Source organism: Hyperoodon ampullatus (assembly GCF_949752795.1).
Source record: "Hyperoodon ampullatus genome assembly, chromosome: 8".
In the NCBI taxonomy this organism is placed as follows: Eukaryota; Metazoa; Chordata; class Mammalia; order Artiodactyla; family Ziphiidae; genus Hyperoodon; species Hyperoodon ampullatus.
This window is the reverse complement of record NC_136921.1, coordinates 16354162-16370087: the sequence shown is the minus strand read 5'-3', so window position 1 is coordinate 16370087 and position 15926 is coordinate 16354162. Positions and strand designations below refer to the sequence as shown.

General features: G+C 45.2%; 1 protein-coding gene across 1 annotated transcript in view; it reads left to right on the top strand.

The window, feature by feature from the left end:
• Positions 1-4218: 4218 nt before the first annotated feature.
• The window catches only part of SGPP2 (sphingosine-1-phosphate phosphatase 2), a gene marked incomplete at its 3' end in the record, with an annotated part of 124455 nt that continues 112747 nt past the window's right edge, over positions 4219-15926 (top strand). Inside the window, exon 1 of the mRNA XM_079709969.1 lies at positions 4219-4499. Within this exon, the coding sequence (XP_079566095.1) occupies positions 4281-4499 (219 nt within the window). The 5' untranslated portion in view covers positions 4219-4280. The remainder of the gene's footprint in view (positions 4500-15926) is intronic.

The following is a 15926-nucleotide window of genomic DNA, read 5'->3' as shown; positions in this document are numbered from 1 at the left end:
CCTTTTCAACACCCTGATGGGCTGGGGTGAGGGGTCAGAATTGGTTTCCATGGCAGCAATAAGAAGCCTCCAGCAGCAAGAGGTGGGCAGGGCTTTGGTAACCCCTTGATGGTGACTTGAAGGTGGGGAGTTGCTGCTCCATTTCCGTGTTCTGTCAATTCCTGGCTGGCTGAGTTAGGACTCTTCAGGCCATAAGTAACAGAAATGGGGGAGTTGTTACCAAGGATTCGGGGGTAGTTTGGGAGCCCAGGCTAGGAGAACCTTCACTGTGGCTGGAACGAGGCACTGCAGAGCTGTCTGTCAGGATCAGTTGCTTGCCTTGCCTAACTTCTCTGTGTGTCTGCTTTATTTCTCCCTTGTGAGCACTCAGCAGTAAGATCACTTGCCTGCCCCGTGGTGTGGTCTCCCGCTTGTGAATTTTCTTCTCCTTAGTTCAACAGATACCAACTGGGGTCTATGAATCCAAATGCCCAAAGAGAAAGCGTTTGATGATCCCAAATTTGGTCAAGTGGTGTCCAGCCCAGGGCCAGTTAGCTCTGACCAGGGGGCCAGGTCATATGGCTCAAACGATGGCTGCCAATCTCCTCCCCCATTCCTTTCCCATCCCCTGGGAAGAGAGTGGGTGAAGGAGGAAGGAAATCCTCCCATAAGAGCAGTGTGAGATGGCAGACCCTGAAAAGAGTATGTAATACATTTTGTAACTTTGGGAAAAATTACTTCACATCTCGGAGTCTCAGTTTTCTCCTCTAAAAAAAGAGATAAAACTACTTGCCTCTGAGGGTTGTAGAATTTACATGCAAAAATTTGCAGATGAGTCCTAAACTCCCAAAGCTCTAAAAACTGTGAAGGATACTCTTAGTCTAGAACAACATTCACTAAGTGTTTATTGAGCAGTCATTACACACTGGGAATACTTTTCAATACAAGAGTAAAGAGTAAAGATAGGGCCTCCCTGGTGGTGCAGTGGTTAAGAGTCCGCCTGCCGGTGCAGGGGACATGGGTTCGTGCCCTGGTCCAGGAAGATCCCACACGCTGCGGAGCGGCTGAGCCCGTGAGCCATGGCCACTGGGCCTGCGCGTCCGGAGCCTGTGCTCCGCAACGGGAGAGGCCACAACAGTGAGAGGCCCACGTACCGCAAAAAAAAAAAAAAAGAGTAAAGGTAAATTCCAGGGATAGAATGTGATTTAGTAATGGGAAGAATACGTTTTAGAGTCACAAAGACCTGAGTTGAATCCTCCTTCTGCCACTTGGTTGTGTGGCTGTGGGCAAGTTTCCTACCTCTGAGCTGGGAGTATTACTCCTTATTACCCCCTAAATGGCCCTACTTGGTCCCACCTCTCCCAAGTCAATCCCTGCATTCAAGCCTCTCCTGCCAGGCTGGCCTCCTGGTGGTTCCACCTACACTGCTGAGCTTGGGCTGCCTTTATAGCTGCAACTTCCTCTGTCTGGAATGCTGTTTCTCCTGATCTGGATGAGTGGGGTGGGGGGCTCCTTCTTTTTTTCAGGTCTCTGCACAAATATCCTCCTCTTGGAGGTAACCAACTCACCTACAGGTCTTCCCCCTACCACACCCACCTTGCTCCTCTCCATAGCATTTGTCGCTTCCTAAAAGTACAGATGTATTTGATTTTTTTAATTAGCTGTCCCCCCACTAAAATATAAGTTCCACGATCTAGGGCCTCTGGTGTTTTCACTGACGTATCCCCAGGCCTAGAAGAGTGTCTGACACTAGTAAATGCACAATTGTCAAATACATGAAGGATGAGGGCTGCTGGGAGATAAAGTGTGATTAAATTAGTTATGGCATGAAAGTACTGAGCACATGCCTGGCACTGAGTAAGTACTTTACTGGGTTGAGTAGCATTCCCTCCAAATTCATGTGTACCCAGAACCAGTGAATGTGGCCTTTTTGCAGATGTTATCATGTTAAGATGAGGTCAGACTGATTTAGAGTGGACCCTCATCCAATAACTAGTGTCCCTATAAGAAGAGGGAAATCTGGGCACAGAGAGTCATGCAGGGAGAATGCCCTGTGACAACAGAGAAGGAGATTGGAGTGATACTGCCACAAGCCAAGCACTGCCACCCCAGCCATATAAGAAAGACAAGAAGTGAGGATTCTCATTTCATCACAGGAGGAAAGTGAGGCATACTGTGACATCACAAGCCACTGGAAGCTGGAGTCAGTATCTGGTCCCCAAGGGGATATAATGCATTGTCTGAATATGCAAATTTTTGGCCTTATGCTCCATGTACCACGTTTGGCTTTGCCTCTTTTTCCTAATTGGGAGAAAGGAAAATCGAAGCATCAAATTTGGGAGATAACATCACTCAAGTGTCTTCATGGGGAATTATTTCTTTTAACACATACAAAGAACAGGTCTGGAACTTCCCTGGTGGCACAGTGGTTAAGAATCTGCCTGCCAGTGCAGGGGACACGGGTTCGATCACTGGTCCAGGAAGATCCCACATGCCGCGGAGCAACTAAGCCCGTGCGCCACAACTACTGAGCCTGCGCTCTAGAGCCCGCGAGCCACAGCTACTGAAGCCCATGTGCCTAGAGCCCCTGCTCTGCAACAAGAGAAGCCACTACAATGAGAAGGCCACGCACCGCAAGGAAAAGTAGACCCCGCTCGCCACAGCTAGAGAAAAGCCCCTGCACGGCAGTGAAGACCCAACACATCCAAAAAAATAAAAATAAATAAATAAATAAATAAATAAATAAATATTAAAAAAAGAAAGAACAGGTCCAAAACCACTACAATTCCAGCTGTTAAAACTAAACCACACAAAAAAATACAACAACAACAACAAAAAACTAAACCACAGGGTTTGGTCCCAGTGACTGTAAATGACAGCAACATTGAGAAGAGAAGCCTTCTGCTTCTAGGACTGAACATCTCTGTGTGTGACACAGCTGGATTGTGACAGCAGGTCTGTGCTTCTTCTGTAAGTTAAGTGGGGAATGGTATTTCCCAATACTTTCATTGCTCTCTCAGCCACCTTGATCTTGCTCACCAGACAGGACTGGGAAGGAGAGAGGAAACTCAGGCATGAGGGAGCCCACGTCATCCTTGAAAGCTACATCCCAAAGACCTGAATTGACATCTGGATAAACAAGGTCGTGGCAGGTGTTCCTCCATAGTCATTTGTGCAACCAAATACTTAGCAGGACTTACACTGGGCTACCAGGAAATGCTCAGCCTTCAGCTGCAGACTGAAGACAGAAGGATTGAATTGCACTTTCGTTGCAAGCAGGTCATCTGGGCCTAATTTGACTGTTGCCTTTCACTCCCTGTGAGGAAGTGCAGTGCCGCTAGAAGATTCAGGAGGGAGGAGGGAAAACCAAGGGCGACCAGCAGGATGTTTTCTTTGCTGTTCTGCTGAGATCCCTAAAGCAGGCGCAGATGTGGGGAGAAGTCAACCTCCTTGCCGTTCTTTAACACCTTGTTCTCTTCTGGTCTAACGGTCTAGAGGCAGAGCGGAAAAAAGAGGTAGGAGAGGGGCAACCACCATCTTTCTTAATGCGGAAAACCAAGAAAGAATCAATTTTCCTCTCCACCTGCCTAAAAGTGTTCCCCAGTTGCCAAATCACGAGGGCAAGGGTAGGGACGCAGAGGATGGCTCAGGATCCACTTCGAACCTACTCGGTTCTTGAGCAAGGTCAAAGAAGTTTGGGCCCGTGGGGAGACGTTGCATCACGCAGAGTTTGGTAAGAACTTGGGAATCTTCCCTAGGGGGTGCTCCCTCTACCTGCCGGAAGTGGGCAAAGGCAGGACTACAGACGGGATGCGGGGAGCTGGAGGGGACATCAGACCTCCCCTTGAGCTCAAAAGTGAAAGGAAGGCCACTAAGCGATCAGCCGGCGCACGCCAGGATGGACTCACGCAGGTCCACACGTGCTCGGCCGCTCCCCATTAGGTGGCCCTTCTGCACCAGCCGGGAGGGGTGGAGGAGGCGCGGTCGGGCGCAGAGAGGCGCGGTGTAGACACCTGTACCCTTTCGCCGAGTTCCGAGCGGGCCGGACGCCAGGGATCGCCCGAGCCCGCCCGGGCCCGCCGGGAAGGAAAGGAGGGCGGACGTGCCTGGCGCAAGGTGAGGGCGAACACCTGGACGTCCGCGTGCGCGGGGCGGGCGCTAGGACCCAAGCGGCGCACCTGTTGGCTGGCGCCCCGGGCCCCGCCCGCCACCCTGAGCGCCCGGCCCGGCGAGGGCGAAGGCAGGAGGGACAGTGCGAGCGGGGGGCACCGGGTGGCGGCGGCGGCGGCCCCGGGATCACCATGGCCGAGCTGCTCTGGAGCCTGCAGGATTCCCAGCTCGTCGCCAGCTTCCAGCGCCGCTGCGGGCTCTTCCCCGCGCCGGATGAAGGCCCCGGCGAGCCCTGTGCTGGCCCCGCGGAGGGCGCGGCGCGGGCGCCCGGGTTCGGGCATCTCCCCGCAGCCAAAGGCAGGGGCGCCGGGGAGCCAGCCAATGGGCTGCGGAGAGTCGCGGTCCCGCAGGTAACCGCGGACCAGGTGTTCGCAGTGGTGGGGGGAGGGGACAGCTCGCCCCGCCGCCTGCGGACTTGCTGGTCCCGGCGACTCCGCGACGCGGCGGTGGGTGCGCGCCGATCCTGCCGTGCCGAGAGGGCCCCATACCCGAGCGGCGACCCGGCTGCCCGCGCTGTGGGTACCAGGGAGGGGTGGGTGGGAATCCAATCCCTAGGATGACATCCTCTAACGCTGCCAGGTGGCAACCAGGTCTAGTAAGACTTCAGATGCCCCCAGAGCTTTAAATGCAGCCTATTTGGAGACTTTCTACTTTCATAAGTAATTAAATTTATGTTCATGCATATTCTCCCAAATGTGTAAGAGTTACATAATTGAAAAGAGGAGCGGAGACGTCCTTGGCATTTTCACAAGAGGCTTCCCTGAGGAGAAATTCTGACCACTCCCCCCAGGATTCTGAGTTTCCGCCCATCCCCCTTTCTTTGATCCGCACTAAAGGCGTGGAGGGGTGCTCAGCGCGCTCTTCACCGTCCTGCAACGCCAGCTCTAAGGACAGAATTTCGGGTTTAAGTATTGCTGCTGGAGAGATTTATAAAGCCCACCCCCTACCTCCAGTGATATTGTCCAGACAGCGCTTCGCTCTCTCCTTCCCCCAGAGTCTTAGGGTCCCTCCTGCCTGGTGGGTCTCTTATTCACTGGCACCAGTGACTTTTAACAGATGCTGTCAGGAGTGAAGCTAACCACGCTCTCCTCTAGGCGTTCGCAGTGTGGTTACACAATCCACTGCGGCTTTAGGAAGCCAGCGCGTCGTCGCAGTGCACAGGGACTACAGAGGGGAGGGACCAGACAGGCTGCAGATGCTAACGTGCCAGGGCTGCTGTCTGCCGGGGCGCAGGGCTGCCCTCTGGGAGGGAGGGCTCCCTGCAGCTGTGAGATGCCCTGGGCCGCCGAAGAAGCTGCCCTTCTGGGGAGGGGAGGTAGGAAGTGTGGCAAATGAAAACTGAAACAGTGTATTAATTACAACTCTTTGCTGGGGTGGTGGAGGAAACCGCGTATTTTTCTTCCCAAAAGTTTTGGTGACAGGAGGGTGGCCTTTATGTGTAGATTTCTAGATCTAGTAACTGAGGAATTACGAAGAACCTGGCTTCCATGTGCAATGGAATATTATGGGCATTAAACTGTAGGATTTATTTAGAGGCTGGGGGGCGGGTTCCACTCCAGAGAAATCTTCCTGAGTAGTATTTTTTTTTTCATCTCGTGTTGTTCATTCTCTGTCCCCATGACACCCAGTAACTTTTAGATGAGTTTGAGAGCCCCCTTCCCCCTTCCCCTTTCCTCTTGCTTTGTCTTTAAAATGGGGTAGAGGGAAGGAATAAGAACCAGTCTCCATCCTGAAATGCCGCTTGGCATTTTCTGGGCGCACACACTTTATACCCACAGGCAGATGCACGGGCTGCTCTCTGTTGCTCTTTCCTCAAGGGTCCGCTCTGTCTCCCTAATTCAGGAAGCTGACGAAGAGCGCATTTTCCCCCTAGTGTTTCTCGAACTGTTTTAAACATTACCCTTAGTCATGTAACTTTCAATTCTGGAAAAGGACCATCTTGCCCTTTAAAAGCGAGATGAGCAGATTTTCTTGTAGAGAGGTGTTATCTTGCCACTTGAAGACCCTGATCATGAAGTGAACCAAACGGAAGGGTCGCCCCCTTTCCATCCTACACACGACCGCACTCACTATATATGTAAAAGTATAAGAGAGCTAAAAATTCACGATAAGAAATCACCACATTGGTATGTGATGGGAAAAGAAATGAGAGAACACTTGATAAATAATGGGTTAATGTTTTTAAAGGTGGGTTGGTGTCAAGTGACTTGGGAAGGTTAATACTTTGCAAGTACAGGTGGAGTTGCCAAAAGAAAACAATTGCATACCTGCCCCATATAATTGATAAGACCTTAAGGGGACAGCTGACAAAACTTCTCTCCAACAGCTACTCTTCCCCTTGGCCTCTGGCCTTTGCCTGGCCTGTGGCCTGTGCCTGCCTGAGCTCCCTGTCCTTCTTTCTCTAAATAAACTCCCATTCATCCTTCAGTTTCAAAGGTCAATTCCTCAGGAGACACTTTCACTCACCTTCCAATCTCCCTCCTCCTTTTATAGGTTCTCTTTGCTCCTGTGTTTCTTCACAGCAGTTATCACATTGTGTAAGCACACCTTTGTACTGATACCTGATTATTGCCCGCCTCTTCCAGTGAATGATAAGCTCTAAGAATGCAGGCAACTTGTCTAGCTTGCTTAGTATTTTCTCCTCATGGCCTGGCATGTGGGAGCTCAGTGAATTTTGTAAACAGATGAGTGCAGATGGCAATATAAAATTGCCCTTTAAAAACAAAACAAGCAGATTTTCTTGCAGAAAAGTGTCTTGCTGCTTGAACAGCCTGGGCATTCAATGAGGCAAATGGTAGGGGTTTCCTCCTTCCCATCTAACACGCTTCACTCACTATATCGTGAAAAAGAGGGAGCTAAAAATTCAAGATAAGAAATTGAGGATTTCTTAAAACTGAAGCGTAAATATTGAAAATCAAATTTTTCCACATAACTTAGAATTCAGGCAGCACCAGGGTATTGATTTAAGACACTTCAAACAATAGTGAAGTTGTTTTCTTCAACAATCTAAGTTCTTAGATTGCAACAAATCTAATCTTTCTCACCTCCCATGTTTTCTGTATTTCTTGTACTGCTTAAAGCAGGGACAAGTAGGGAAATGATTAAGTGAGGGCTTCCTTTACACATTCTTGTAACACGCCACTAGCTTCAAGATTAACTACACATTTACAAACCAGGTCCGGGCTGGGCTTGCACAAAGCTGTCATTGAATAAATCAGACTGGCCCTCATAGATTTCCCAGTAGTCATGCATGTCACAGACAGAAAAGGTTTGCGTCCTAAAGAGTTGAATGCTTTGTTGAGGGCTTTCCAGATATCACACAGTCAGATCGGTGACTTAAGTCTAAACTTCTTTCTACTGTGCACACCTTCCAGGGAAACAATCCGAGGCTTCATTCTGTCTGTCTCATTGGGAAGGTATGAGGTGTTAGGACTGGTTGGGGGCAGGGTAGAGACTGGATGGAAAGAGAAACTATTGCTTTTGGTTTGAAAGTGTAACTGGTTTGCAAGGGTAACCAGAGGAGGACGTTCTTGGCAGGCACCAGGACAAAGAGACAGGGGTCCTAGGACCCAGCTAGGAGGGCAAAGGCCTGGACGGAATTATGTTTATTTGTTCTGGGGTGAAGCCAACCTTGAATACAATGGTATTTTGATTTCTGTCATCTTCGCTCACTCAACACAGTTGCATTAAGTTAGATTTTGTAGTGCCTTTCCCATTGTTATGTTAGACCGTGGTTAATCTTTCGAAATTGTGCTGTGCTCAATAAATACTTTTTGATAACTATTTGCTCAGACATAGTTCTAAACTTGGATTGGGGAAGGGATCAAAATTAGGTTATTTTTAGAAGTCTTTGCACTCCCCGTTTTCCTCTTGAAACATTTGGGGTGCTCCAAGTCTGTCCATCTACAAAACTCCACCCTTGATTTTATCGGTTTGCTTAAGTGCAAAGGACCAGGAATCAAAAGACCAGGATCTGGCTCTGCCCTGGGATCATTCTGAACTTCTCTGGGCCTCTGTTGTCCCACCTGCAAAGTGAGCAGAGTAGAATAGAACTATGGGTTTCCAACTGTGGCTATACATTATAGTCAGTTAGAGGGGCTTTAAAAACAAAACAAACAAAAAAACCAATGTCCAGGATCCAGGTCAGAATTGGGGCCCCAGAGAAGCTGGCAAACAGAAGGGGGAAGCTCTGAATTCTCTTCCCTTGGGACCCACCACCCTTAGTGTGTTCAGGACAAGGGTGGTGATGGCTGGAAGCAGAGGTCATGGTGGCTGTTGATGTTTTGGCTTGATTATATCTGAACTGGCCAACAGATCAATCTTCAAGTTTTTATTATCTTTAGATGGATGCTCAGGTAGGAAATGACAACATAAGCCACTTTGAAAAGGTACATTTGATCTTTTTCTTTTTCTAGTTGCAGATATCGATCAGATGAGAAAACTTGGAAAAAATACAAAGAAAAAGTTAAATCCATGCCCATTATACCACTGCCCAAAGATAATCACTCGGTAAATGTTCAACCTGATTTTTAATGGCTATACATTACTACACAGCGTGGATGTACTATAATTTAGTTGGCCTCTTGATGGACCTTTAGGTTCTTTCCAGTTTTTGCATTAAAAATAACATCTTTGGGGACTTCCCTGGTGGTCCAGTGGGTAAGACTCCACGCTTGCAGTGCGGTACACGGGTTTGATCCCTGGTCGGGGAAGTAAGATCCCATATGCCATGTGGCATAGCCCCCCCCCCCAAAAAAAATCTTTGTACAAGTATCTTTCCACATTACTTGATAGTCTTTTTTAAAAAATTGAGATATAATTGACATGTAACATTATATTAGCTTCAAGTGTATAACATGATTCAATATTTGCATATATTGTGAAATGATCACCACAATAAGTCTAGGTACCATCCATCACCACACATAGTTACAATTATTTTTCTTGTGACCAGTTTAAGATCTACTCTTTCGGCAACTTTCAAATATACAATATAGTGTTAACTATAGTTATCATGCTGTTCATTACATCACCATGACTTATTTATCTTATAACTGGATGTTTGTACCTTTTGACCGTCTGCACCCATTTTGCTCATTGCCCTCCCCCGCCCCTACCTCCAGCAACCACCAATCTGTTCTCTGTATCTGTGAGTTAAGTTTTGTTGTTGTTTTTATTGTTTAGATTCCACATATAAGTGAGATCATGCATTATCTTTCTTTTTTTAAATTAATTAATTTATTTTTGGCTGCGTTGGGTCTTCATCGCTGCGCATGGGCTTTCTCTAGTTGCAGTGAGTGTGGGCCACTCTTCATTGCGATGCGTGGGCTTCAGTAGTTGTGGCACGTGGGCTCAGTAGTTGTGGCTCGCAGGCCCTAGACCGCAGGCTCAGTAGTTGTGGCGCATGGGCTTAGTTGCCCCGTGACATGTGGGATCTTCCCGGACCAGGGATCGAACACATGTCCCCTACACTGGCAGGTGGATTCTTAACCACTGTCCCACCAAGGAAGCCCCCATTATTTATCTTTCTCTGTTTGACTTATTTTACTTAGCATAGTGCCCTCAAGGTCCATCCATGTTGTTACAAATGACAAGATTTCCTTCTTTTTTACGACTTAATAATATTCCATCGTGTGTATGTGTGTATACACAAGGGAATATTTTATATATATATATATATATATATATATATATATATATTATATATATATATATATATAGGTTGCTTTCATGTTTTAGCTGTTGTAAGTAATGCTGCAATGAATATGGGGGTGCATATATCTTTTCGAGTTAATATTTTCATTTTCTATAGATAAATACCCAGGAGTGGAATTGCTGGGTCACATGGTAGTTCTATTTTTAATTTTTTTTTTTTTTTTTTTTTGCGGTACATGGGCCTCTCACTGTTGTGACCTCTCCTGTTGCGGAGCACAGGCTCCAGACGCACAGGCTCAGCGGCCATGGCTCACGGGCCCAGCCACTCTGCGGCATGTGGGATCTTCCCGGACTGGGGCACAAACCCGTGTCCCCTGCATCGGCAGGCAGACTCTCAACCACTGCGCCACCAGGGAAGCCCTATTTTTAATTTTTTGAGGAACCTCCATGATATTTTCCATAGTGGCTGCACCAATTTACATTCCCATCAACAGTGCACAAGGGTTCCTTTTTCTCCACATCCTCGCCAATGCTTGTTATTTCTTGTCTTTTTGACAATAGCCATTCTGACAGATGTGAGGTGATATCTCATTCTGGCTTTGATTTGCATTTTCCTGATGATGAATGGTGTTGAGCACCTTTTAATGTACCTGTTGGCTCTTCTTCTGTATGTCTTCTTTGGAAAAATGTCTGTTCAGTTCCTCTGCCTATTTTTAAATTGGGTTGTTTGGTTTTTTGCTCTTGAGTTGTATTAGTTCTTAATATATTTTTGAAATTAACCTCTCTTATCAGATATATGATTTGCAATTATTTTCTCTCATTTAGTTAGGTTGCCTTTTCATTTTATTGATGAATTTCCTTTGCTGTGTAGAAGCCTTTTAGTTTGATATAGTCCAGCTTGTTTATTTTTGCTTTCGCTGCCTCTACTTTGGGTGTCAAATCCAAAAATCATTGCCAAGACTGATGTCTGTCTTTGATTGCTTTCTTAATTTAAATTTCCAGACTTGTAATTGCTGGGTAGAAATATGCATATATTTTGGCTTTTATTAGGTATTACCAACTTGTCCTGCAGAAAGGGTGGAGGGATATGTAACTAGGAGTGCAGGTTTTCCTATACCATCACCAACCTTAGGTATTAACATTCTCTTTAATCTTTGGAGAAAATAGGCCACTTCTGCTTCTATCTCATCTTGGCTTCCTTTATTTCCAGCTAACATTTATTGATCAGCTACTGTGTTTCTGGGACAGTCCTCAGCCTTAAAGATACAAAGATAAATAAGACTTAATTCCTGCCCTGGGAAAGCCACCAAGAAAATGGTGCAGTGCAGCCAGTGCTAGAGTACAGAAGGAGAAATACGTGATCAGGGAGACAAAAGCAGTAGTAATGGTGATCCCTAGGGGAACCCATGACATCTTGAGTCAAGGCTTAAAGAGCAGAACGAGTCAAATAGATGAAAATGTGAGAATCTCTTTACTTTACATGGAAATCTCATGTAATAAAACATAAAGACACATTATTATTTTTGATGAATAGTGACAAGTTCAACTTGGGCATAATAAGAGTCCCAGCAGGAGACAGATGGCCTACTGATAAGGGGTCACTGAAACCCTTAAAAATGGTTAAAGTGGCAAATTTTATGTTATGCATATTTTACCTCAATTTACCAAAAAAAAAAAAGAGAAAAAAGAAAAAACAGTATAACATAGGCTCTGCTTCACAGAGAGGAAGCATAACTTCCGTCTCCTTAAGTGTGAGCTGCACATAGTGACTTCCTTCTGAAGAGTACAATATGGAAAGGGAGGGTGAAATAAAAGAGTGATTTTACAATGTAGGAACCTGATGGACACTTCCTCAGCCAGATGATCAAGGCTGACGTCAACAGTGATAAGTCATGATGATGGATGTGTCCTTGGTTTATATTGAAACGATATACTCTTGATACATGTTGAAAATGTCACTTCACCTCTGTGGTCTTCTTCCCCCAAACCCAAATCCTTATTCTAATCATGAGAAAGAAATCAGACAAATCCCATTTGAGGGGCATTCTACAAAAAACCTGTACTCTTCAACACTGTCAAGGTCATCAATCATGAGGAAAGTCTGAGAAACTGTCACAGCCAAGAGGAACCTAAGGAGCTATGACTACTAAGTGTAACTGTGGAGTCCTGGATGGGACCCTAGAACAGAAAAAATGGACATTCAGTGAAAACTAAGGAAGTCTGGATAAAATATGGACCTTGGTTAAAAATAACCCGTTAGTATTGTAACCAGTGAATCATACTAATAAGACGTTGAAGATCAGGAAGCAGGCTGCAGAGTATATGGGAAGAATGTGGAATACATGGGAACTCTCTATACTATGTTCTAAATTTTTCTCTAAATTGGGAATTCCCTGGCAGTCCAGGGTTAGGACTCAAGGTTAGTCAGTGGTTAGGACTCCTCACTTCCACTGCAGGGGGCACAGGTTCAATCCCCAGTCGGGGGAACTAAGATCCCAAAAGCCATGCAGCATGGCCAAAAATAATTAAATAAATAAATAGAAGAAAATAAATTTTTCTGTAAATTGAAAACTGTTCTAAAAAAATAAAGTCTATTTAAAATTTTTTAAAAGGGGGTGGGTAATTGAAGGAAGTTCAAAGATGGGATCATTTACAAAGGTGTAGGCAGGGCTGGGAAAAAATCAGCATGGGAGGATGAAGTATCCTAGAGCAGGCAACTTCAGCCTAGAAAGGCAAGGGGAGAGGATAACTTCTGGTAACCCCAGACCCAAGGAGAGCTTAGCTGTCAGAGAGAGGCCCCTGACTGGAGCTGAGGCCTTTAGTAGAGAAAGAGCCACAGCCAGGCAGGAGGAGAGGGGAAAATATATCTCAAACTCCTTCTCTGTATGCCCTCTCATATCCTGCCAATGCCTCTCCTCATCCAAATTCAATCAGAAGCCAGGGAGCTTGGGCTGATGCAATCCGAGAAGGTCGGCCTCCCTGGAGAAACATGGAGACTGGATCTGGAAGGATGAATGGAGAATATCCAGCACACGTTGTGTAAGGAAATTGGTGAGGTTATATTGGATAGAGTGTTGAGCTAGAGCCAGAGTTTCAGGCTAAAGCCTTAGTGTGGCTTCCTGCAGAATTTGGACTTCATCCTATAGACAGGGGGATGGCAAATCAATTTCATCCCATGTGCCAAATCAGAATTTTCAACGCAGGCACGGTGATGAGAAAGGTTCTCGGGTGTCACTGTGCTTAATCGGAAAGAGTGTGGGAGTGAATGGCAATGCCTCTGTGGGGCACTGAGGGACCTGGTGCTGAAGCATTTGAGAAATGGCGATGTTATATTCAAACAACAGCAAATATGGGATTAACGTTAAATCAAGCCTTAGTATCTGTTTTGGGTTCTTGGTGATACTTTGAGTGTCTCCTGCGCCTGTAAATGCCTTAGGAGGAAAGAGACCACAAATGGTTTCTTAAGATGTAGGTTGCTATGTTTTGAATCAGGGGACCCCATCATTATGGCTACAAGCTGATTGGATCAGGGGTCAGCCCTTGAGTCAAAAGCAGCCTCTTTAGGCCGGTCAGCATCTTATGAAATGGCCCTGCATGGGAACTTCACCTAATTGGGATATTGCGTAATGGGGAGTGACTAACGGAACCAATCAGATTGCTCCCTTAGGGACTCTGAATGGAAGACCCAGACCTAGAGACATAAATGGTAGAGTCGTGATGGACTTCAGAGAGAAAAAGCAGGTCATAAACAGAAGCCTTGAGACAGAGAAAGCAGTAGCAAGGCAGATGCCCACAGTAGAGAGGAGGGCAGAAAGTCTGCACCAGTGGGTGGTAAAAGCAGCAGGAAAAACTCCAAGTGGAGAAAGAAACCAAGTCTTGAATAGTAGACTCCCCTTCTGAAGGGGGAGGTGCTAGAGGACTGCTGACTTTGAGGTAGAATGGCTCAGGGTGAGGCTCACACGGGCTGTATGGCTGCAGGCATATTTCCTTACTTCTGAGGATTACTGTACAACTCCTCTCACTGGAGGGGACCTGAGTGGCTGTCCACTTGCAACCAGAACATGCTGGTCTCTAGTGCTCTGAAGACTTGCACATAATTGCAATTAAATCATTAGTTCTAGCATTTTTGTGAAGCTGGGAATGGGGGCGGGGGGCTGTGAGGGAGGGACCAGGGTCCTCTTCCTCACCTGTGCATCCCCAGTCTAACGTATGCCTGGAACATATTAACCTGTCCACAGGTACTTAACAGTCCCTGTTGGATGAAGCATGTAAGGGTGTGCTAAACTCAACATTTTCTTTCTTGGCAGAAATGTGGTCACCTGCCCTCTCCTGTCAGAACTGGGGTCATTTTACCCCTGACCACTTTAACTGGCTGTGTCTTCCTTTAGCTTAATGTTTTTTTCAGTGTTAGCTCCTTCCTTTTTACCAGGAAACTGATGAAGGTTTTGATTAATGAATAACTTTTTTATTGGTTTGCTTTCTTCTGTTGGACACCATGAAGGGAGTTCAGGTATTGCTAAAAATTGATGATGGTGAAACACCTGCCAACTTTTAAAATGTGATTAGATAACTATGTTTTTTTTAGGAAGGCTGTTGACAGCAAGCCTAATCTAATTTTACCTTTCTTATAATTAAGATGTTGAAAATTTCCAATTTTAAAAGCACTTTCACTTCTGTGGTTATAGTTAATGAGTAAATCCTCTGCTGTCCTGATAAGAATTAATGTCTCGAGCAAAGGCATTCTTCTTACATTTTATTTGGCATACAATTTTCCTGGGAGAAAATACTGTCAATGTTTCCTGGCAACACATTTAGAAGGCTCCTATCTGTGTTAGAAAACTATGGAAATGCTAAAATTGGGGCATCCACTGGTCTTTATAATTCTGCTTGCCTGGTGAGATACTTTCTGCATGTTAAGAAAATGAGATACTGAAAAATCCGGTCAAGACTGATTCACATTTTTTTCCTCTCACTCTTGCTTCAAACAGTGTGGGCTAATTAGCAAACTGTTTTGAAAACAAAGAAAAAATCCTTAGGCATGGGCCAGGGTGGATGGGAGGGAGAGGAGTGAACCACCTGAGATCTTGAGGGCGTGGTTAGGAATCTTGGGAAGGGGAGTAATGGTTTCCTCAAACTATTTTGAAATATTACCCCTAGTCCTCCAAACGCCTATGGCAGTTTTATACCTCTTTGTTTAATAAAACAAAATGAAACGATCCAAAACAAAACACTGGGTTCATACTTGCTTTTGTTAATGCCATGTATTTGTAATCATGCCTCCAGGAGAAATGTCCTCTGTCATCTCCGGATACGTTTTGATTTTTCCAAGTGGTAAAAACTTTGTTCTCATAGAATTTTATGGGAAACAGCTCATCAAAGCAGGAACTCCTCTGGGTAGGAGGAAGAGTTGATGATGGTGAAAAGAGGGCTCCTGGGGGTAAAATGTTGGCAGCTGAGAGGCCAGGGCTTAATTGGTGGGGAAAGGGCATAGGTGAATTTTTTTTTTTTTGCAGTTAAAAAAAAAAATCATCCCCTCTTGATAGGTGACTTAAAAGGTAGCCGTGAAATAGAACATCAAAGATTTTGTTAAAAGTGTGACAAGTTAAAGGAGCCTCTGTTAGAAATTGGTTGGTTTTCTTCTCCTTTCTGAATTTTGATTGATTTTTTTTCAACTAGGAAGGTGTCCAATACTTTGGAATTAATTTTTATGCTTTTCTACTATTAAAAGAATGCATGTTTATGTTAGACATAGTGGAAGACACCGAAAAGTATAAAGAAGAAAACAAAATCCTGTCATAATTTTGCAACCCAGAGAAAAATATTAAAGTTTTAGAGTATTGTTTCCTTTTATCTCTATGAAAACATAGAATATTTAAGTTATCAACATCCTATGCACGTATAATACTGGGATCAACTTTTGTCACTCATATCATGAGCATTTCCCCACATAACCGAACATTCTTTAATTATATGATTTAATAGTTGTATTATAGTTTATCATACGATTGTAACTTAATTTTTTTAAGCATTTCCTAAAGTACGTATTTAGTTGTTTCATTGTTTATCTTTGTACTTCAACTGGAGTTTAAATATTTAATTGCTTCCTGAGAACTGGAAGAGAA